The following is a 23,689-nucleotide window of genomic DNA, read 5'->3' as shown; positions in this document are numbered from 1 at the left end:
AATGCCGTGCAAATTGCGCACCCCGAAGAGAGGTGTTCAACCCCAAGGCACCTAACGCACCGAGTGTGGCCATCAGCCGGTGAAAGCTTGTGACCACACTAGGTGCATTTCAAAAAAATTGCCTTAGGGGCCTCCGACATACTGTAGGAAAGCACACTCACTAGGCCCCTAATTCAGTCACACACACACGCTACGACCAGTGGGGGAGGGAGAATTATACTTAAATTAAAACAAGTATGTTATATATATAAAAAGGAGAAAGGGTAAACCTATCACACACACAACCTGTCACTCAGGAGAAAAAATACAAAAACTTTTTTCCTCACAAAACGCCAAGAGCTCTGAGCCTAGCTGTTGCTTGAATAGCGGCAAACTAGATCTGAGGTCAGTTAGGGCAGGCAGGGGATTATGGGTAAGGGGGAGGAGCTAGGAGCTCGGATCTATGCTATGTTAGAAGTTGCCGGCTCGGATCCGAGATCGGATCCGTATCCCACAGGTCCCACAGGTTGCTGACAAATGAAGTTCCTACTTCAGATCTACCTTTTTCCATCGCAATGATTATTATTCTCATGAATTCAAAAAAACTTTTAAACATTACTAGTTTAAATCCTGGACTTGTCCCTGTAAATACACAACATAACTCATATCTCTCCTCTATCATTTACGTATACTTATGTCTATAATAACTTCCTCTATTACTTTGTGTACGTTTTTGTACTTTTAACTTCACTTTGTTCATCTCCCTTTTCTAATTTCTAACATCTGCATTACTGAACCTGTTCTCTACCTTTCTTATATTCAACTTCTAACTTCTTTCTGTTCCCCTAGTTCTTATTTTCTTCCTTTGCTAGCTAAAGATCCTAACTTTTCAGTTTTATTGATGATTATACTGTTAGTTTATATAATATACTGTTAGTACATAAAATATACTTTGTCATTTAGATTAAGGATTATTTAAATCTTGTTGAGCCTGTATTAGTTTAATTTGTATATTTCAATATTTTCTCTAATGAAAAAGGGCTTATGCTCAATTTGATATTCCCGGTCAAACTTCAAATAAATAAATAAAATAGGGACAATTAGGAATGTTGTGCTATGGACCTAAGCAAAATAAACAATGAGAATGAAAATCCCAATGTGGAATTTGCTTACTCACAATCAAGGCAAGTATTTGTTCTAGAACACATCTAACAAAGCAGACAATGCAGAAAAAAGAAAGTTTCCCCAGTGGGAGACTTAGCTTTATGATACACTCTGGTCTTTGGACTAAACAATGCAGTCTACAGATGTGGATGTTTTTTTGCTCCAATGGCAAGAAAGAGTTCTAAGACGTAGCTGGCCAATGACTCATACACAGCCATCCTGATGTCAGGTCCAGGGTGTCTACTAGCCCAGAAGGGAATTAAATCTCTGGTACTCAGGAGGGTCAAGTGTTACCACAGCAAGAAAAAAAAATGTTACTAATGCAAAGTGCAACACAATGAACATTTTGTGTAAACTTAAGCATTGAAACTGTCTTGTGTTATCTGGATGACAGTTATATTTCTACTGTGGAAATAAAGTATATTTTATGCATTACACTGACCCTATGCATTCTATATTTAGTCATTTTCCTGCATGAAGCATTTTCAGGTTTTTGAGACCTGCATATGAAGTGTTCATGCTCCGTGTGCTATCATTGTGAATCATTATGCAGACAAACAAATAGAGTTGGGAGGGTGGCCTAATGGTTAAGGTGTTTGCCTTACAAACACAAGGTGCAGGGTTTGAGTCTCACAAGGGATAACTGACTAGGCTTAAAATGGCTCACAAGGGCAGTTAGCCTAGTACTAATCTATGAACTAATATATGAACTATTAATATTCCATACACCAGTGAAAGCACACAGACATGCATTCAACTATTTTGTCAACTGTGTTGAGATAAGACACTTGGGGGGAGCATGTGAAACTGTCATGTAAGCAAGACTTATAGCCAAGTGTGGTGATTATTATTTTAATTCTGGCAGGCAATAACGCATTAAAACCATCTCCTGTTAGTTGCTTGTACTCACCCTCACCTTATGCAGTAATCATTTGGCTCACTAGTGCTCAAAACCCACTGGAATGAGGCGTGAGTTCAGTGATTAAATGCTTTTTCAGTACTTGCTTCAAGAGCCAGAGTAAGCAGATGTTGAATTTGCCCTAACATCCATCTCAGTTGTCCAACTTTACACAGATGTCCCTGATTAGGCTATACCTGTTGCAAAATGTACCCTTGCATGAAAATCCCCAGAATTTTTTCTGTACATATGAATTGTTTCTTCACTTAAAAGGTTGATATGGGCTTTCAAATACATCTGTCATTTAAATACTTCTTCTTGCATCTTGCGGCTTTTCCCGGTTAGGGGTCGCCACAGCGGAACTCCAATCCGCTAATGATTGGCAGCAGATTTTTATGTACCGAGTTGCCAGCCCTGACATACAACCTTCAACGAAGGTACGCCCATTCACACATGTCACCACACAGAAGACGCTTTAGCTGAGAATCGAACAGGACAACGTCTTACTGGGAGGTGACAACGCTACCGCAGCACCACCACCGCAGTAACATTTTAAATACTTCTTGTACGTTGTGTTTTGAGATGTTTGCAGGATTTTCCACAGAAAGGCACCTTTTCAGCAATCTGCAGTACAATCAAAATCTTTTAAGTTACATAATATCAACAATGTCAGGCAAAATACAATTACAATAAATTTTACAATGTCAAAACAGATAAGGTAGTAACCAAACATACAGTACTAAGGCTTCTTATACTAATTATACTCTATACAGATAGAGTTAAATAAATAACTAAGCAGTAGGACAGATGTCACAATACAGAGAACCAAGTTATTTACAAAGGGTGGATAACAAAATGTTGGTTTAATTTTGAGATATTAAAAGAGTTAAGAGAGGCATAGCAAGAAGGTGGGGTGGGTAAAGCAGTGATATTAGTAACAGGAGTAAAGCAGAGCAGAGGTACACAGTAGAGGAGGAAGAAAGCAGAGATGTTACACTTATCCTGGAGATGTACAGCTACAAAGCTAGGATGTTTAGAGCTGTTCTCTTAGATAAGTTTTGAATGCCTGTTAGTTTTCAAGAAGCCTAAGAACAAGTGGGAGGCTATTCCAGAGGGCATCTACAGAGTCTGTGCATAAGGATCTTCTGATGCATTTTGGGCTTTAGTGACAGAAACATGGAGTTTGTCTTTAGAGCAGAACTTTGGTAGGGTGGTAGTGTTAAAGCGTGCCTTTTAGTGTTGGACACTTACCAGAGTAGTATACTATAATATGAGCTAATAGTAGCTGACTATAGTTAAGGTGATGTGGGAATTTGGTCCAATTTACATGCTTAAGGGCAGAATAGGGAAGAACAGTGAGGTATTTTATTGTAGCATTGTTCCAGCTTTGCTTGTGTAGAAATCTGTAGGTCAGTAAAGAGTGGGGAAGCATACAATAAGGTAGGTAGGAGGCAGGCTTTAGCTATGGTTTATTTAGTTCTGTCTGTTAGGCAGAGTTTTGTTAGAGGTCAAGCTTTTTGTGTTTTTTATTAAAAACAGTTTGGAAGTGTAGGTCAGATTTCAAGTTGTCATCAATGATGACTCCAAAGACTTTGGTGTTAGGGACCTTTTCAACCAGGGGGCAATTTAATGAAGTGATTTTGCCACAAGTTTTGCTTTGGGAGAATGTTTTAGGGGTGAAATTAGTAGCTTAGTTTTTTTGGAGTTAAATTGGAGTTGTTAGTTGTCTAGTCAGGATTCTATGGATGTAACGGATTCTTGATTAATTTCTTGAAGATTTTGTAGGTTAGAAATTCAGATGAGTGTACAGTCAACTACATATTGTACAAACGTGGCATGCTTGAAAGCAGTGTGTGTAGATCATTTATAAATATGTTAAACAGCAGGTGTCCAAGTATGGAACCTTGTGGTACTCTTACAGTAATGCGTAGAAATGAGGAGTATTCTTGTTAACATCTGAGTGCTTGGAAATGAAATAGTTTCACACTTCTTTATGGATTTTTGACTTCTACTTCTTTAAAACTAAGAATTGTGGATAGATGCACTGTGCAAGTCATAGAATGGGATTTTTAGAGAGTACTATTTTATTACTTAAAACATAGACAAACTAGTTTCTATACTCACTTTAGTCTGGTGTGTCTCAAAAGTCTGTGCTTCACCTAACCTACACCTGTAATAGTATAAAAATGCTGAAGTACCTCTATTGAATCCATAGTGCTGAAGGGAAAACTAGCTTTATCACAATGAAATGCATGAGTGTAGGAGAACAGAGAATGAAGTTAGCGTTAAAGGAAGATGACTCAATGGAGATAAGAGAAGCATTATTAGACAAAAACGGTGAATGGCTGGAAAGAAGCACCACACATTCTCAAAGTAGACATATATGACAGCTACAAGCTCCAAAGTAAGTGCTTAACACCAATGCTGCTTTGATAAAACAGCAACAATGACAAACCTATCAGAAATAAGTCTGCGTGTAGAGTAAAGCTTCTCTGCTCGACATGTGTGGGAGGGGCTGCATCCCTCCCACACACTCTGATACTTCTGTTATGTACATATACCAACTCTGAGATTACACAGTGACACAGGAAAAGTACAGTGTTTAAGGAAAATGAACACTGCTTGCCTTTTCTCTGACAAAATCTGATTCAGAGCTCCATATGAGGGTGTCAGTTTGAGCAACACTCACTGAATCAAACATGAAACAAGCAGCAGTAGTGATCCTGAGTGGAACACATTATTGTCAAATATCATCAAAAAAATAATAAAAGAATTTAAGAATTCTCCTGACAAGAGAAAAAAAAAAAAAAAATTTTTATGAGGAGTAAAAACTAAGTAAACTACTTGCTAGGTTTTGTTTGTGTCTTTTGGCTTTTCCCGGTTAGGGGTCGCCACAGCGGACCTCCGGTCAGCTAATGATTGGCAGTAGATTTTTACGTACTGGCTTGCTGGGCCTAACACACAACCTTTAATGAAGGAACACCATTTCACGCATGTCGCTACACAGAAGACGCTCTGAGAATCGAACGGTCAACGTCTAACTGTGAGGCGACAACGCTACTGCAGCACCACCGCCGCAGTAAACTACTTGCTAGGTAATATCTGTATTTATTTAAATGGTAACGGGCAGGCTAGGTAAGCCAAGCTGCTGTTAGCTGTTGGCATAATCTATTTTCATAATGGCATAATGATAAATGACCAACACATTAAAACAACTGATCAGACTTCTGTTTTCAACATGACAACAATCAAACTAGAATTAGAATATAATGCAGAATATACTGGAGGTAAGACAGGCTTACAACTGCAACGTGAATAGGAGTCTTTAACGTGTGCACTTGAGGGAGGATATCAAATATTGAAACAAAAAGTGGCATACATTTCAGATAGGCAGCTAAGAATGGCTCTATTGCATTACCTTCTGTTCTTTTAGAACTTTACTCTGTACCATCCGCAAAAGATTTACTGCAAGCTCATGGCTAGAGACACCGGCTTCTCCTTCAGATAAACAGTCCATAACTGATGCAGAAGACACAATCTGGAGTAATGGCATTACAAGGACCAGCAACGTTTTGGATCCTGAACAGGATACTATCTTAGAAGCTGCAAAGAAAATACATTGTTTTTAATCTGCTTAATACATTTTGGAAAAACAGGCAAAACATTTGATGAAAACATGAGTTTCAGTGGTTATACTACAGCCTGCAGATTAAAAGTAATCATCTTCCAATATTCAAAATAAGGTTTTGTACACAAAAATTACTTTAAAAAGAGGTGCCATTTTCATTATATATTCATGATTTATATTGTCATACTTAGCAGGAAAAGATGTACATTAGGACCTTTGAATTAGAAAAACACATATTCCATCACATTCCAAAGCATATAATGAATGCGAAATGGACACAATTAACGTGGACATATTAGAAAGGCTGACAGCATTTGTAGGCTGTTGCAATTCATCACATTTATTAAAAATGCTTTTTGAACAAATGTAAACTTAATGGGTACCTAGTAGAACTCGCTGAATGCTTTACAAGGTGGTAATCAGTTTATAATGAACAGCAACTGATGCATAACATGACCTAATAGACAATCCATTTTAGCTCAGCTTAGCTCACTGGAAATACACACTCAAAAATTCATCTTGCAGCACAAAGCAGGATACTACATAAATTCTATTGGTGTGTGAAGGCACATCACCAATGCCTTATGCAGTTACCAAATGTGCCCATGTGAAATGTTACTCAATGCACATGAAGAGGCTTTGGGAACTTTTTTCTTTACAACCTCGGCATATGTTATGGGCCTAGTAGTGTGCTGTGACTGATGCAGTGCTGTGGAGGCATGATGCCTACCAACAGTGGGCTGATGAGAGATGTCTGCCTCCATATTTCTTAAATATTTACATATTTTTTAGGTTCTATCATCATCTGGCAGAAGCAGTGAACATTCAGTAAAATCATAAGTCAGCTGATGCACTCACGGTCTTACAACGCCTAATGGGAAACAGAGATATGAACGGCTGTAGCATTCAAGTGAAATTAAACTGATGTGACTATATTAGAATGGTACCAATGGAGGTTACCTTTTTTTTAATAAAAACTACCATTTTTGGAATTAAAAACAAATAAAATACTTTATGTAGGAAAAGGATGATGAGGTACTTGCTGACTGTGAATGCAAGATACAAGCATGAACAACATGGGGGATTCATTAAATGGCTTTTTTTTAAATTGTATTCAATGTTGATGCTTATTTGTTGAGTGTTACTAGATCACTACACATGTAGCTAGGGTTGCACCTTTTCAAATGCCCAAAATGGGACACTTTTAAGGAAATGAGATTTTTCAGGATAAACCATACCCCTCAACCAGTGCAAAAGACTATTTCATTTATTTGATAAAACAACAACTCATTCCTATAGAAAGTACAGTTGTGTAAAATCTTCCCATAGTGGTAGATGTCCTTCTGTTCACTGTTGCAGTATTCATTACACTAGAGATCTTGTGCCAAGGGCGTCCGACCAGTATACCAAAGCCTTTAGGTTGGTTTAAGGTACACCGTTTGTCACACATATGCTCCTTGCATAGTGTAGGGCATAAAGGTGATGTCCGGATGTACCATCATCAGAAATGAGAGCCCCTGTAGGAATATCAGTCCAAGGAAAAGGAAGGTAATCAGTACATCCAGAAGAGAAATGGACCAGGGGGTGGAGGGAGGGAGTGAATATTGCAAAAGTAAAGAGAAGGACATCTAATGTTATGGTAATATTTTACACAACTGTACTATGTCCTTCGATTTCACTGTTGCAGTATTCATTTCAACATGAAGAGTGTCAAACATCAGGAAGCAGAGAGGGAGGAGGAAGGACCAATAGAGCTTTCTAGGAAGCCATGAAGGATGGCCCTAGCAAAACCAGCTCTACCTCTGAAACTTCCATCTAACTTGTAGTACTTGGTAAAAGTATGCACAGAAGTCCAGGTAGTTTCCTCAAGTGTAGAGTTAGTACCCAAACTCTTGGAAAAAGCACCAGAATCTGCCACAGCTCTAGCAGAATGGGCCTTAACAGAACAGGAAAGGCTCTTACCATGAAAGGAATAAAACAAAATGGCTTTAGAAATCCAAGAAATAGTTTGCTTGGACACAGCCAATCCTAAGGACCCAGGATGAGAGGAAACAAAGACCTGATCAGATTTACAAAAAGTCTTAGTCTTATCCAAATAAAATCTTAGTCTATGTACATCTAACGTGTGTAGAACCTTCTCACTGGCAGATTGTGGAGAAGGGAAAAAAGTGGGCAAATAAACAGACTGATTAAGAGATGACTCATTCACCACCTTGGGCATAAAAGAAGGATTAATACAAAGGGACACCCTGTCCTTATGAAACACCAACAAAGGAGGACAAGCCATAAGGGCTTGAAGCTCAGACACCAGTCTAGCAGAAGTAAGGGCTAACAAAAGTACAGTCTTCCAAGAGCAATGCTGCAAGGAAGCTGAGGATGCAGTGTCACAAGGAGCCTGCAGCAATGATGTTTCAAATACAAAATTATGAACCCAGGGAGGAGGAACAGGCTTCCTGAAGGACCTAAGATGAAGGGCACCTTTAAGAAATTGTTTAGCTTCAAATCTAGAAGATAAAGGAGACATTAAAGGCAGATGAGTAAAAATAGCTAAGTGGGTCTTAACCGAAGAATTTGCCAACCCAAAATTGAGCAATTCACACAGAGAGAGAACCAAAGGGGTATCCACAGAAAGTGGATACGGGTTATGACAAAGATACCAAACAGAAAACCTTTTCCATTTGGATAAGTAGGATTTCCTAGTAGTGGGTTTCCTGGCCTCCTACAGGACCCTAAGCACATCCTCATAAAAAAGGTGTCTGTGGAATCAAAATCCTATCACCCACAATGTCAGCTGAAGAGTGGACAGGTGGGGATGGATGAGAGATCCCTTGTCTTGTGTGAGTAGGCCCACTCTGTGAGAACTTGTGATGATTGCCCCTGGCTATATGCAAAAGAAGAGGGAACCAAATGCTGTCTCAGCTAAAAGAGAGTCTACAATAAGATTTTGGGAGCATCCTGTTGAATTTTGAACAGCGCTTTTGGTATGCGAGGAAGCGGAAGGAAAGCATAAAGAAACGTCCCCTTCCAAGAAAGAGATAGGGCGTCCACATTCAAAACCAGAGAACCTAGGACTCTGGCACAAAATAGAAAAAGTTGTCTGTTCAGAGGGGAGGCAAAAATATCCATTTGAGGAGTACCCCACTGTTAGACAATGTCAAGAAACACATCCCTGTGAAGCATCATTTCATGGGATTGAATTATGGGCCTGCTCCTGTCTGTCACAATGTTTTGACCTGAAGGAATGTATGGCGCCTGAAGAGTCACTTGGAACCAGATAGCTAATTCCCACACTAAGAGTGCCAAACAACAAAGAAGATAAGACCTTGCCCTCCCCTGTTTGGTGACATACCACATCACTGTGGTATTGTCTGTGAACACCTTGAGAGGTTCTGGGGGAAAAAAAAAAAGGGAGGGGGAAAGGCCTGAAGAGCCACCAGAATACCTCTCATCTCCTTAACACTGATGTGGTCTTTCTGTTGAAGGTGCAACCAGACTCTGCACCTTTAGGGAACTGAAAGCTGCTCCTCATCCCACATCTGAGGCATCTGTGAACAGCTCCTGACAGTGAAGAGGTGGATGAAAAGGGAGCCCTGGATTGAGAGTCAACTGCTGAATCCAACACTGAAGTTCCTGCTTGATACAAGGGAGAAGAGGAACTAAGAAATTGAGGGGATGAGAATGCTGAAGCCAAACTGACTTTAGAAACCACTGAAGTTTTGTCATGTGGATTTTGGCAAAAGGGAGCATAGGAATAGTGGAAGCCATGAACCCCAGAGCTCTCAAATTCCCTTGCTGTTAAAGAGGTCAGAGGAAGAAGGGACTGAAAAAAAGGAAATGAGAGTTAGGGACTTGGGAGGAGGAAGGGATGCCAGCACAGGAACAGTCTGGTTCCTGCACCCCAGAAAGGCATGATCCTGAGAAGGAGTCAGAAAGGACTTTTTGAGATTTACAGTGAACTCCTGGCTCTACAGAAGGGAGACTGCAAAGTGAAAATTTTGCAACAAGATCTCTGGTGAGGATGTCTGAAGCAGGAAGTCATCCAAGTAGGGAAACACTTGGATCCCCCTTAGCCTGCAAAAAGAAATCACAGGAGCGAGTCACTTGGTGAATACCATTGGGGCAGCAGAAAGACAAAAGGGCAAAGCAGAGAACTGAAAATGCCAAGAAGTGACAGACAAATGTAAAAAAATGTAAAAACATCCTGAAAAGAGGATGAATTAGGAAATGGAGATTAGCATCATTGAGATCCAGAGATACCATGTAAGCTGGAGAAAGCAAAAGAAGGAAGAATAAAGTCTGAAGGGGCAACATTCAAAAAGTACAGTTTTGTACCTACCATAAATGTAGATGTCCGATAGATAAGCAACTGCAGTCATAACATATGGGTTGTCCTGCCTCAGGCAGCCCTCGGTCGGCCAAATTCCAAAGTCTGGGTCCGGCGTCGGCTGGTGTCGCCTCCTCTCCAACGTCACAACGGCTGGAGTATAAAGGCATCGGCCGACGCCATCTTCTTCAGTGTTTCTTGCCCCAGATGTCAGGTGCCCTCTTAGGAAGGCTAAATTTGGTAAATGGATAAAAAATAATCCCAAACATGCACAACAGTAATAAACAGATACACCATAGGAGATACCCCCAGCTGAAGGGAAAAAGAGGGTAGGGACCCAAAAAGAAGGATACAGAGGGGTAGGAGGGTGGGAAAAACCGACTGCAGTTGCATATCTATCGGACATCTACATTTATGGTAGGTACAAAACTGTACTATGTCCTTCAAGAATGCAACTGCAGTCATAACATATGGGATGAATACCATAGCCAAGCTGGGGGTGGATGGAACTATGATAAGGATGGTGTAGCTAAAATCCCCTGCAGGACTGCCGAACCAAAGCCTGCTCGGGATCTGGAGTATAAGGGCAGGTGGTAGTGCTTGGTAAATGTATGCACGGAGCTCCATGTAGCAGCCTCTAAAATGTCCTTTGTTGCCACTCCTCTTAGGAAAGCTGTGGAAGTGGCTATAGCTCTGGTGGAGTGTGGCCTAATATTGGCTGGCACACCTTTTCCATGAAAAGAATAGCAAAATCTGATGCAATGTCCAATCCATTTTGAAATTGTTTGTTTGGAGATTGCCTTTCCCTGTACTCCAGCAGCATAGGCTACAAACAGCTGGTCAGACTTTCTGGTGGCCTTAGTTCTGTCCAAGTAGTAGCGTAGTTGTCTATGTCCAAAGTATGCAGTAGTTTTTCCCCCCTAGTTTGAGGATTGGGGAAGAATGTAGGTAGATGAATAGCTTGATTTAGAGACACCCTGGAAATAACTTTTGGCATGAATGTAGGATTGGTTCTTAGAGACTGTCTTGATGAAAAATGAGGAAGGGGGCGCTGCCATGAGTGCCTGTATCTCCGAAACTCTCCTTGCAGAAGTGACTGCCAATAAGAAGGGTCTTCCATGAAAGAAATTGCATTTCTGAGGTTGCTGCTGGCTCAAATGGAGGAAGAGTTAGTTTTTCCAACACGTAGTTGAGGTCCCATGCAGGTACTGGCTGTTTTCTGGGAGGTTTGATATTCTTTATCCCTCTTAGAAACTGTCTTAGCAGAGGATGCGAAAACAGTGGAGGGTCACAGTTGTATTTTGCTGATATTGCTGAGGCATGAATCTTTATTGAGGAGTATGAGAGTCCAGTATGAAATAGTTCTGCCAAGTATTCTAATATTTGAGGTATACTCAGTAATGCTGTGTCCTGACTCCTTTTGGCATTCCAGATGCTGAATCTCTTCCACTTGGCTGAATAGGTTTTTCTGGTGGAAGGTCTGCGTGCTTCCAGCAAGATCTCTTGAACAGATTTGGAAAGAGAGCTAGGTGTTGAAGTCATGGTAGCCTCCAGGCTGTCAGATGCAATGTTTTCAGGTCTTGATGTACAGTCCTGTAATTGTGTTGCGTTAGGAGCAGGGACCATAGGGTCAGAGGCCATGGTTTGGTCCGAGTTATGGTCAATAGCAATGGGTACCAGTGTTGCCTTGGCCAGTCTGGAGCTATCAAGATGCCTGTTGGTTGTTCTGCTTTGATTTTCAGTATCACCTTGGTCAGCAGAGGCAGGGGAGGGAATGCATAAATTTTTATAGAATTCCAGCTGAAGGAGAGAGCATCCGTTTTCCAAGCTAGAGGGTGGTGAGTCCTTGTGCAGAACTTTTCCAGTTGATGATTTAAGTGGGACGCAAAAAGATCTATGTCCGGTATTCCCCATGTCCTTGTCAGTTGAGAGAAAATGTGAGGGTGCAGCATCCATTCGTGTGGATCCATGAAATTTCTGCTCAGATTGTCCGCCAGTACATTGTCCTTGCCTGGTACAAACTGGGATTGTAAGTGTATCTTCAGGCTCAGGGATTTTTCCCAGAGAAGCATTGTTAGTCTGCAGAGGGGATAAGAATGAGTGCCTCCCTGCTTGTTTATGTACCACATGACAGTGGTGTTGTCTGTCCTTATTAGCAACTATCCTTCTTGTAGTGATTTTTCGAAAGTCTCGATGGCATGTATCACTGCCAACATCTCCTTTTGATTTATGTGCAGATGTCTTTCCTTTGGCGTCCACAGACCTTGAATGCATCTGCCCTCCATGTGCGCCCCCCATCCATGGTCTGAGGCGTCTGTTGTGATCATTTGGCCTGCTTGAGGTCTGTTGAAAGACATGCCTTTGTTTAGTTGACTGGCTTGAGCCCACCATAGAAATTCCTTCTGCAGGCATGGAATAAGTGGGATTATGTCCTCTAGGCTGTTGCTGTGTTGAGACCATAAGTTTTTTAAATACCATTGCAGCTTTCTCATATGAAGTCTTGCCAAAGGTATCAGAAGGACGCAAGATGCCATGAAACCCAGGGCCTGCAGGATTTTCCTTGCAGTCAGCTGGGAAAGCTTTGCTAGGCCTTTGAAGTACTCTGGTAAATGCTGTTGTTTTTCCTCTGTGAGGTAGGCCATTTGGATTTCCGTGTCCAGTTTGGCTCCTAGGAATGTAATCTGTTGGGATGGTAGTAATTTTGACTTCTAAATGTTGACTGTGTATCCCAAGGCCTGTAGTAGATGCATGACATAGTCCAAATTCCCTTTTAAGGTTTGTTTGTTGTCTGCTTGTATGAGGCAGTCGTCCAAGTAGGGGTATATTTGAATCCCCTGTTGTCTGCAGTGTGCCACTACTGATGCCAGGCATTTCGTGAACACTCTGGGCGCAGTAGACAAGCCAAACGGCAATGCTGAGAATTGATAATGCTCTGTCCCTGCAAGAAATCTGAGGTATCTTCTGCAGCTTTGTCTGATTGGGACATGCAGGTATGCCTCCTTGAGGTCCAGAGTGACCAGCCAAGACCCCTTCCCCAGCATGGGAAGAAGTTGCTGCAACGTCAGCATTTTTAAATTTTGGCACAATGAGGAAAGTGTTTAGATTTGACAAGTCCAGTATGGGTCTCCATTTGTTTTCTTTTCTTGGAACAAGGAACAGTCTTGAATAAAATCCCTGGCCTTGCTCCTGAGGAGGAACCCTTTCTATTGCTTTTATACTTAATAGCTTGGAAACTTGAGTGAGTGCCTCTGCCCTTTGATGATGTGGCAGGTTTGGCATGCCTTGTCTTATTGGTAATGTGTGGAAGTGGAATCTGTAACCTTTGTCTATCAAATCCAGAATCCAATTGTCTTTGGTTAAGATATGCCAGTTTTGTGAGAATAAGGCTAATTTTCCGCCCAAAGGTGCTTTTCTTTGAACTTTTGTAGGCGGTACGAAAGCAAAGTCATTGTGATTGTCCTTGTGGTGCAGCTGAACTGTCTGCGCCACTTCTTTGATTTGGAGGTTGCCAGTGGCGGCCCCTGTAAGATCCTCGGTATTGCCCTCTACCCCTGGCACGTCTGCTTTTTCCCCTTTGAAACTTGTCAGAGCCGGGGAAGGACCAATTCTTTGAGGGCCAGTTTCTGCTGAATCTGGGTGGCTGAACCTGAAGGAAATCCTTGACTGTCTGTACTGACTTTGCTTTTTCCTCTATGGATTTCAATACATCTTGTGCAGTAGCACCAAAAAGCTTTTGTTTTTCCAAAGGTGCATCCAGTAACTTTACTTTAACATGGTCAGGCAAAGACTGATCCTTCAACCAAGCATATCTACGTATCACAGCCCCAGTCATAGCTGCCCTACATGAAGCTTCCAGTGCATCATAACCACACTGCAGAAAATGGTTATTAACCTGCTGAGTGTTATGTATATTATCCTGTAGTGCCTTTTTATTAATAGGCTCAGGAGAGGCTAACTTTTTCTGTAAATCATCCAGGAGAAAATCTTGGTACTGAAACATGTGAAAAAGGCAGTTAAGAGACCTCATGGCTAGGGTAGTAGAGGTATATACTTTTTTACCCCATCTCTCCAGGGACCTTGCTTCTCTGTCAGCTGGCAGTGGGTTTTTGGCAGAGGAGGAAGCCACTCCCTTGGGGCCCTGTGAAATAGTTTCTAGATCCACAGAGTGGGCCTTAAAAAGGTGCTTGTGAGTGTCAGGGACCCTATAATATCTGTCCGGCTTGACAGGAGCAGGAGGAAGAGAATCAGGGTTGGCACTGGAGTCAGAGAAAACATCATCCAAAACATCCATAACTGTAGGGATAGCCAAAGGTCTGTGCTGGGGAAGCTTGAGGAAAGTGTAAAGCCTTTTCCTGGAGTCAGAGAATTCCTGACCCTGCCATTGAAAATGTTCCCTCATGGAATGCAGAACTTCCCCAAATGAGAAATCCTCTGGAGGGGAGGCAGAGGGAATTGATTCCTCAGCATCAGAGTCCTCGTAGGCCTGGAAGGGTTCTTCTTGAGTATCAGAATGCTCAGAATCCCCAGAGGCTTCATCCAAGGAGAGGTTGTCCGCCTGCTCAGTTCTAGACCTTTTCTCTGCATGTGGCTGAGAACCCCTGTCCGGATGAGGCTGAGACCCCCTGATAACGGAAATAAGATCTGCAGCCAGATACATGATCTGCTTATCAGAAGAAGGGGCCTGGGCAGGTTTAGGATGGGCCTTGGCCTGACTGGCAGCCTTAGCACGTGCAAAGGCCTTGATGGACATGGATACAGGAGGCCTAGCAGCCCCACGTGCAGGCGTTACTTTGTCCACAGGAATGGTGTCGGGTAGATCCAGAACTTCGGTTTCCGGAGGAAAATCAACAACCGGCACCGGAGAGATCTCTGAGTCCGAAAGTCATGTTAACGCTGAGTCGTCTGCCTGGAGAGGTAGATTTACCACTTCCGAAGGAACCGGAGCGCTAGCAGAGGGTTTAGGAGAAACATCGGTAGTGGACGCGGGCCGAGGATGTCGGTCCCGGTCCTTGCGTTTTTTAGCAGATTGGGTTGTCGGTTAATCCGACGGCATGATATACGCAAAAGAGTCACCGAAGAAGTCCTCGGCGAATTCTGCCCGGTGCCTGAGAGTGCGCTTATTAAAGCAGGCACAGGCCGAGACGTCGTGGTCTGGGCCCAGGCAGGGAAGGCAGAGAGAATGGAAGTCCTTATGAGGTATTTGTTTACCACAAGACAAAATTATTAACTTTCTCAATTTGTTCCGACATCGGCTGAGGCAAGAATAAATGTTCCCCAACGGGGTACTTAGCTTTTAGATGACTTCGGTACTGAAAAACACAGGAGCTGACCGACCGGCACTTGCGAACTGCTTCTGCTTCGGGCACCGCGCAGCAAGAAAGACTGAAGAAGATGGCGTCGGCCGATGCCTTTATACTCCAGCCGTTGTGACGTCGGAGAGGAGGCGACACCAGCCGACGCCGGACCCAGACTTTGGAATTCGGCCGACCGAGGGCTGCCTGAGGCAGGACAACCCATATGTTATGACTGCAGTTGCATTCTTGAAGGACATCAGGGAACCTTCAGAAATGGATTTAGATGAGAGAGGTCTAAAATTCGTCTCCAAGCACTTTCTTTCCTGGGTACTGGGAACATTCTGGGGTAAAAACCTCTCCCCTATGGGAAACTGGAACTTCTTGATTAGTACCCTGAATCAAGAGATCCCAAAGCACCACTAGAAAGAACAGCTGTTCTTGAAGGGGCTGAGGAATTCCCATAAAAGGGGGAAGAGATTTCCAGACCATGAAATACCCTTCGTTGATGATAAACAGAACTCAGGAGTCCTGAGTAATCTTTAACCAAACCAGGAGTGATAGAGAAAGGCAAATAGACAGAGGAATGTGGCTGTGAAGAATAGAATAGAATACTCACACAGCACCTGGTTTATCAGGAAAAGGAGACTTTTGGGGCACAGAAGTCTGAGTAGATTTAGCAGGAGGAGTCCACTTCCCAAATTTCTTGCCCTTGGTGGCAGGGGCAAGATTGCCTACAAACAAAGGCTGCCTTACTGGGGGAAATTTCTCTGAAATCTAGGTACATGAGAAACAAAAACATGTTTAAGTTCCTGTAAAGCTTTACTCTTATCCTGAAGGGACTAAAACAAATCAGCAGCAGCTTTGCCAAACAAATGTTTATTATCCAGAGCAACATCCATCAACTTAGCCTTAATAGCAGCATCAGGCAAAGGTTTAAGCAGAAGCCAAGACTATCTCATCATAGACCCAAAGACCCAAAAGTAGCAGCCTTAGAGGAAGCATCTGCTGCATCATAACTACACTTTATGGAATGATGAGCCACCTTGGAGGAAGTCCTAACAAGGAACAGGCAGAAGTCTTCCCTTCACAGTCTGGAAAAGAAGAGCTAACATGTACCTAGACATATGGGTCTGACAACTGACAGTTCTAAAAGCTAAAGCAACAGAGGTATAAACCTTTTTCCCCAACCTTTCCATAGTTCTGCTATCTTTATCAGTAGGCAATAACTTTGGAGAAGGAAGCAATTGAGATGGCTTGTCAAAAGCCACAGAAATCACCAAAGGATCAGCCGAAGGGCACTTATAAAGAAATTTACAGTCGTTGACACCCTATAAAACCCATCAAGTTTCTTGTGAGCAGTGGGCTGGGAGTCAGGGGCATTAGAAAAGGCATCCAATAATGCAGCAAGAACAGAAAGATACAGCAGAAGGCCTAGGAGAGTCCACCTGCAGGACCTCATAATACCTCTTCTGCACTTCAGAAACCTAAGCACAATCCAATTAAAAACTCCTTCATTCTAGAATCTAGAGACTGTGTCCCCAAAAGAAATTTCCTCAAAAGGAGTATCAAGATTAGTATATTCCTCTTCCTCAGACCCATAATCCAAATCAAAAGAAGAATCTGGGATGAGCAGGTAAGGGATTCCTCATCTGAATCTACTTCCTTCTCAGAGGAATCCTGTTCCCTAGGTCTTTTAAAGGGAGTAGAGGACCAAGGATGAGCTTGAGCAGAAACACCCTGAGGAGGTTTTAAAGCCAAAGCATTAAACAACCCAAAGTGAAAATTTGCCATTCACTCTGTGGGTCCATAGGAGCATAAGAAATATGCTTAGCTTTCTGCTTTTTCTTTAAGGGGATGTCTGCCTTATGAAAGGCAGAAGACTACAACCCCGGACAGCATTCAATAATTGCAGTAGGAACTTCTTCCCTGACTAAAATTTGAGAAACACCCCTGGGCCCCTTAGAAATAATCAGCCGGAGTTCTTCCTGAGCATCTGATGCGGATGTCTGCAAGGCCTCCAAGGACATGCCTGAAGTCAGATCCCAGCCAGCCTCTAAAATGGATGCAGACAAAGAGTCCAACAATGGAGCCGGACCAAGCTCCAGGCTTTCATTTGCCTTGGGAGAGACATCCAGTTAGGGTGTATAGCAGAAGAATCCAGTCTAGACTTTTTGGCCTTCTTCATGGACAGCTTCCCCTTGGAGCAGGAAGTTCCTTACATAGTGTCTTTAGCTAAAAGCTTAAGATGTTGATCTTGCAGATACAAAGCCAAAGAAGAAAGCCTACTATGGAGGGTTTTGAAAACAAAAGCTTGGCAGAATGAACAGGACGTATGGTCGTGGGAAGCACCAAGGCAACACAAGCACTACTCATGATGTTCTTTATGGGCTGTCTCCCTCACTGGTATTTACCCTTCTTGTATGACATGAAACCCCACAAGCAATAAAATAAAAAAAAAAAAAAGAAAAGATACGATACAACAAACCCTAATGAGGCACTTATCTCCACCTGTCTGGCGAACCAGCAACTAAACGGGCGTTCAGACCACCAATCAAGAGCTGGCATTTGGACTAGCGACAAGTTCTGAGGATGAAACGTCCAGACATCACCTTTATACCCTACACTACACAAGGAGCATACATGTGACATATGGCGTACCTTAAAGCAACCTAAAGGCTTTGGTATACTGGCTGGACATCAGGCCACCCTTGGCAGGGTTCCCTAATGTCATAAATTCTGCAACAGTGAAATGGAACAACATCTTAACTTGTTTTTGCTGTCTTACATAACATTAAGGTGTTTCAAGTATAAAATAAGTGTTATAAGCAACTATTAGAGGAATAATAAAAGATGCAACACCCCACAAGATAAATGCCTTGCTGCTAGTGAAGAAAAATTTATAAAATCCAAGCCAGAGCAAGCATCAGAGGCAATCATGTATTCTTAATAATGCCAGTACTCACTCTAATGTAAAACAAAGTCTTTTATTGTGCACACTTTGTAAGCGCTTTCACTGCTCGCTTCATCAGACCATTAAAACCACAAAAACCAAAAAAACCCTCTCTTATAGTAACAACTAACCAGACAACTCAAACAATTAACAAGTTATCTTTTAAAGCCATACTCTCATATCTGATAACTTTTAGATGGAACTCCAGATACTACAATAATAATCAAACAATACCTAGTGTATACCTAATTTATTCCAAACATTAAATAAATAATATATGCAGATCTACAGTAACTCTAGAGACCACATACATGAATTTTAAAACGCTTGTAAAAGCAAAAATAACAAGATACATTGCTAAGCAGAACCCAATATTCATCATATGAAAACAGAGCTTAACATTCAGCTCATAAAATATATACTGCAATGTTAACAGTATTTCAAAACTGTTGTATACCTAATACATCAAACATTGATAATATGTGCAAATCTACAGCAGCTCCAAGAACTACATATGCAATTTTTCATTGCGAAACAATGCTACAAGTGCTTATAACAGCAAAAATGACAGGATACATTTCTAAAGGACCCATCATTCATCATATATAGATAAACTACTCAAAAAACATTTTATCGAGCAACATAAAATAGTTAAAATAACTAATCTACAAATATATGTCATAAAAACTGCAGAGAAGCAGGAAATGGTATGTTTATAAATAGCTGATGATCAACCTTCTGGACTTCAATGCAGGTCTCAACGAGGCTCTCTCATTGAGTCCCATCCCCTCAATCAGCTCTCGACCTTAGAATCCAATTCATCTCCCTTTTTTCAGTGCCATTCCTAATATCGCCCTCACGGGTAATAGGTGAGATGACATCTATGACCAAGAATCTAAAATAATGTTCTTCACCATTTGCCAAGATGTGTTTTGCCAAAGCACTGGTGGGTGATTTCACTCTGATGGCATATAAATGTTCCCTAATTCTGTTCTTAAGCACCCTATTAGTTTTGCCAACATAGAATGATTTACAAATATCACAAACAATAGGTAAACCACATGTGGGGTACTGCAATTAGCTGAAGTGGTAAATCTAGACTCTTGTCTTGTATCTGGGTGCAGGAATCTCCCACTCGAGTCTATGTTTTCACAAAAACTGCACTGCCCACAGGGCAAAGTACGCAATGCCTGTTTATGTCCTATTTATCAAAGGGTTGACATAAAATTCTCTTTAGATTAGGTTTACTTTTAAATCTAAACTTTGGTTTGTCACCCACTATCTCCTTAATATCAGGGTTGGTGGTAAGAACACCCCACTGTTTACTAATGATGTCATATACCATCCTATTATCTGTGGTAAAATACATGGGTACCATAGCCTCAGGGGGGATATTTACAGGGATATGTCCTTTATCTTCATAAAGGTTAGAGAAATATGGGCCAGCACTCCCTCTTCTTAATGAGTCCATTTCACTCAACCCTTCGCTAATCTCTTCATTGTTATAGCCTCGCTTCGCAAAACTTTTCCTTTAAGATATTTAATTCACATTCATAACCTGTATCAGATGCATTTAAGCGAGAGGCTCGCGCTCCCTGCCCTCTAATTATGTTTTTAAAAAGTATATTGGGGGTGCATACTTAGTCTGTGAAGACAAGTATTCCTATGACACTTTTTCCTAAAAACCCCAGTATTTATAATGCCATTATCTCGTCTTTCAACACATACATCAAGATACTCAATCTTACTCATATGATTCATTTCTAGCACAAATGTTTCCAGTTTGACTATATCACCTACTCAAATGAAGAAGACATCGTCCACAAAACAACCATCCTGTGTAAAGAGGAATGGGTGGTAGGCCCTAGGCCCTATATATAGTTTAGTATGTGATCCATGAGTGTACTATTTCAAGTGGTACTATGCATTAAAGTTGACGAATAAGAGGAATTCTACTTTGCTCATACAAGTATGCTCTGGTTTACAAAAATGTTTTCTATAGTGTCGCTCGTCCTTCTCTAACACAGATAAGCAGGCAACATATTTTGTTTAGATGCTTTAATACATAGAAACACATCAGAACAAATGGCAGCATCATAAAATACAAACAAACTGTTTAACACACAGACCTTACATATATAAATGCTTACATCTCAACAGCTAACTACAAAATGTCAGTCAGGCTCATACATGCTCAGTATTTATACACTTGTGCAAGCCCTTGGTTAGCTTCTTAAAGGTACATGCACACACACACTGGATTTACATCCTCCCTCTTAAAAAGATCGCCCTTTGTAAAAAAAAAAAAAAAAAAAAAAAATATCAGAGTTAGACATGCATTACTATAGACCGTAGAAATTACTACTACAAAATCCAATCCACGCACTCATCCAACCCAAAAAAGTTCTGGGACTCCATCTCTTCCATTCTCCACCCTGGTAATAAAGGTAACCCCTGTCCAGACCCCAACCTCACCAACCTAGAAATTGCCACCCAATTCAACACATTCTTTATAGATTGTATCACAAAACTATCCTCCACTTTCCCACAGACCCCCTCCAACTCCTGCCCCTATAGCCCTCCTCACTCCCTCAACACCCCACCTTACTCCTCCCCTTTCAGCCTCTCACCCATCCCCACAAGTACAATAAAAACTCTTCTCCAACTAAGACCATGTCGCAATGCACCAGACAATTTACCCTCTACCTTCCTCAAACTATCAGCAGAAAGCAGAGCCTACCCCATTTCTATTCTTATAAACAGATCTATACAAGAATCCTACGTCCCTAAAACCTGGCGCCATACTTACATCATCCCACTCCACAAAGGCAGTAAAAACACAGACACCACTAACTTTAGACCCATCACTCTACTCTCTCCTCTTTCTAAAATACCAGAAAAAACTATCCATGCACAACTCATGCCTTACCTAACCCTAAAAAACCTCCTCTCCCCCTCTCAGCATGGCTTCCGCAACAGCCACAGTACCATGTTCTCCTTTCCTGTCTTGAAACCATCAACAAAGCGTATGACAGTGGCAAATTCGTATCTACATTATTCTTTTTTTTTTTTTTTTTTTTTACTATAAAAAGTTATTAGTGAATCTTCTAATAAACTTTGGTATTTTATTTGCCACTCCATACAATACAATGTCACAAAACCTACAAAGTATAATATCATAAACAATACCTTAATTAACTTCAGAAAGATAAACTCCAATGCAGATATTAAAATTTGGTTTGATTTACTTGTTCCATTCAAAATTACAAAACATTTCCAGATAAGTTACACTTTAAACTTTTCAATGAATCGGAGAACAATACATTTGTATTCTGGAACCATTGCATAAGAGACTTAGAAATTTTAACTGTGCAACACATTATTAAGGAATTCAATTAACAGACACAAGACTGGTTACTATTGCAAAGTATAGTGAATTATTAAAAGGATCTAAGTAGAATTATTATCAACTCTTCCTATAAAGACCAACCACCTTTAATTTGTTATATATTTGAATTATTGTACAATAATTTTAACTTTAACAATATAATTTCCAAAATGTATGGAATACTAATAGGATATAAAACTACACTAACAAACATTTGAACTCAATAATTAAGGGTTTCTCTCTCAATTGTACTTCACTTGAGAAATCCAAATTATTATCTTCTATAAAATTAATATCCTGGGGATAGTATTAGAGTATTTGTAGATGGAAGTTCCTGCACAGAGCTTTTTTAACTCCTGAGAGGGTTGCAAAATTTAATAAAACTGACAGCATTATTTTCTGGAGATGTTGTTCCCCATGTAAAGCAGATTGGGATCCACATTTTTTTTGGATGTGCCTATTTGAAACAGTTTTGGGATAATATTGAAGTTTTTTTAAGCAGTATTTAAATATATTTTTCTCTAACTAAATCAATAATATTCTTTAATATAAATTAAGGTTTTGCAATCAGCAATGCCAGCTCATATCTCTTATGGACAATACTAATGATTGCTTGAAAGTGTATAACAAGAAGATGGAAGTCCACCACCCCTCCAACTATGGAAGATTTTCTGACCCTCCTTGAAGAAGTGATTTCCAGAGAAAACAAAATGGAAGAAGTAAGAATAAATCTGAGAATTTTTGTTAATAATCCTTCGATAAAGGTTTCTTTTCTCATTGAAACTTTTTGTAAAGGCTCTCTTTCTGAATTATCTGATGCTTATTATGCAAATGTTTTGCTATTGTTTTATAACTTTATCAATTTTGGGCCTCTGTAAATAGTATATATAGTTGTAGTGTGTCTTTTTCATTGCTCTTTTATGTTTGAAAGTTGTATCCATGATGTTCATATTATTGTTAAAATTATCATTTTCTTACTTCAATAAAAAATATTTGATCAGAAAAAAGACTCCCATCAATTCAATAGCTCAAGGTATTGAACTGCAACTGCTTTCCCACTTAAGACATCACAAGAAGGTGAGTCAGATGGGGCAGAGTCAGGAAGTAACTGGACAGCTTCTTGGCATACAGTACAAACATACATTTTTCAGACTTAATAAATACAGGTACACTGATATAATTAAAGTAAAATACACTTATTTTAGGATCAGAATGCCTATTTTACATGATGTGAAGATGACTACAACAGAAATAAGCAGTAAAAATGTTAGTACTTGTATGATTTCAGTCAGAATCATGAAAGTTGGTGCATTTAGCCTCATTCTGTAGATATTCATGTAGTGGTTATTTGAAGGATTCCAGTGTTATATTACTTTTTACTTTACTGGACAGGTGATTCCATAGTGCAGGAAATAAACTTGAGAAGGCTGTTTCACCATTGTAGTTTTGAATTTTGGTCAGGCTAAAAAGGGAAATGTCTGGTTCTTATGGAAAAAAAACTTAGTTCCCTGATGGAGACACTTCTTGTTACTTCCGGGGGGGGGGGTGATAGCCTAGTTGAAAAAAATAAAATATTAATGTTTTGTGGAGAATAGTAGCTGTGTTGCTAACAGATAACCATTTGAATTGTTTCAAGAGGTTACTCATAATAGCTAGCAAAGTACATCTACAAATTGTGTTTACAGCTTCCTTGTGTTTTGACATGAATTTAGGCACAGTAGTGGAAGGCTGTATTTAAGTTTTGGTAGTAGGATATTTTAATTAATGCTGTCTGTGCAGTAGGCAGTAGTAGGTGAGAGATTCTGTAACAAAGTTTTAGTTGAGAAGTAATTTTAGTAATGATACTATCAATATGAAGGGAGAAGTTCAAAGATGGATCTGGAGTGATGCCTAAGTATCTTTGTTGTATTGTTTTAGGAATTAGATTACCTTTAGAGTCCTTTATGGTTAGAGGTGGGCAAGTGGTGTGTTTTCAGGTTTTCAAAAAACTTCTTAATGTTTGCCTTCTTTGGATTCAAAAGAAGTATTTATTTAATAACAAGTTAGATATTTTTAAGAAAGATG

The 23,689-nt window shown here is 40.6% G+C and overlaps 1 protein-coding gene across 1 annotated transcript in view; it reads right to left on the bottom strand.

Moving 5' to 3' along the window:
* FOCAD (focadhesin) overlaps positions 1-23,689 on the bottom strand; it is a 2,336,882-nt gene that overhangs the window by 1,251,603 nt on the left and 1,061,590 nt on the right. The window contains exon 10 of the mRNA XM_044060381.1: positions 5,460-5,644. Coding sequence (XP_043916316.1) covers positions 5,460-5,644 — 185 coding nt within the window. The remainder of the gene's footprint in view (positions 1-5,459; positions 5,645-23,689) is intronic.

Source organism: Protopterus annectens, chromosome 2.part0 (assembly GCF_019279795.1).
Source record: "Protopterus annectens isolate FY-2018-M chromosome 2.part0, PAN1.0, whole genome shotgun sequence".
NCBI lineage: Eukaryota > Metazoa > Chordata > Ceratodontiformes > Protopteridae > Protopterus > Protopterus annectens.
Note: the sequence above shows the minus strand (reverse complement) of the source record. Positions and strands in the feature narration are given on the sequence as shown.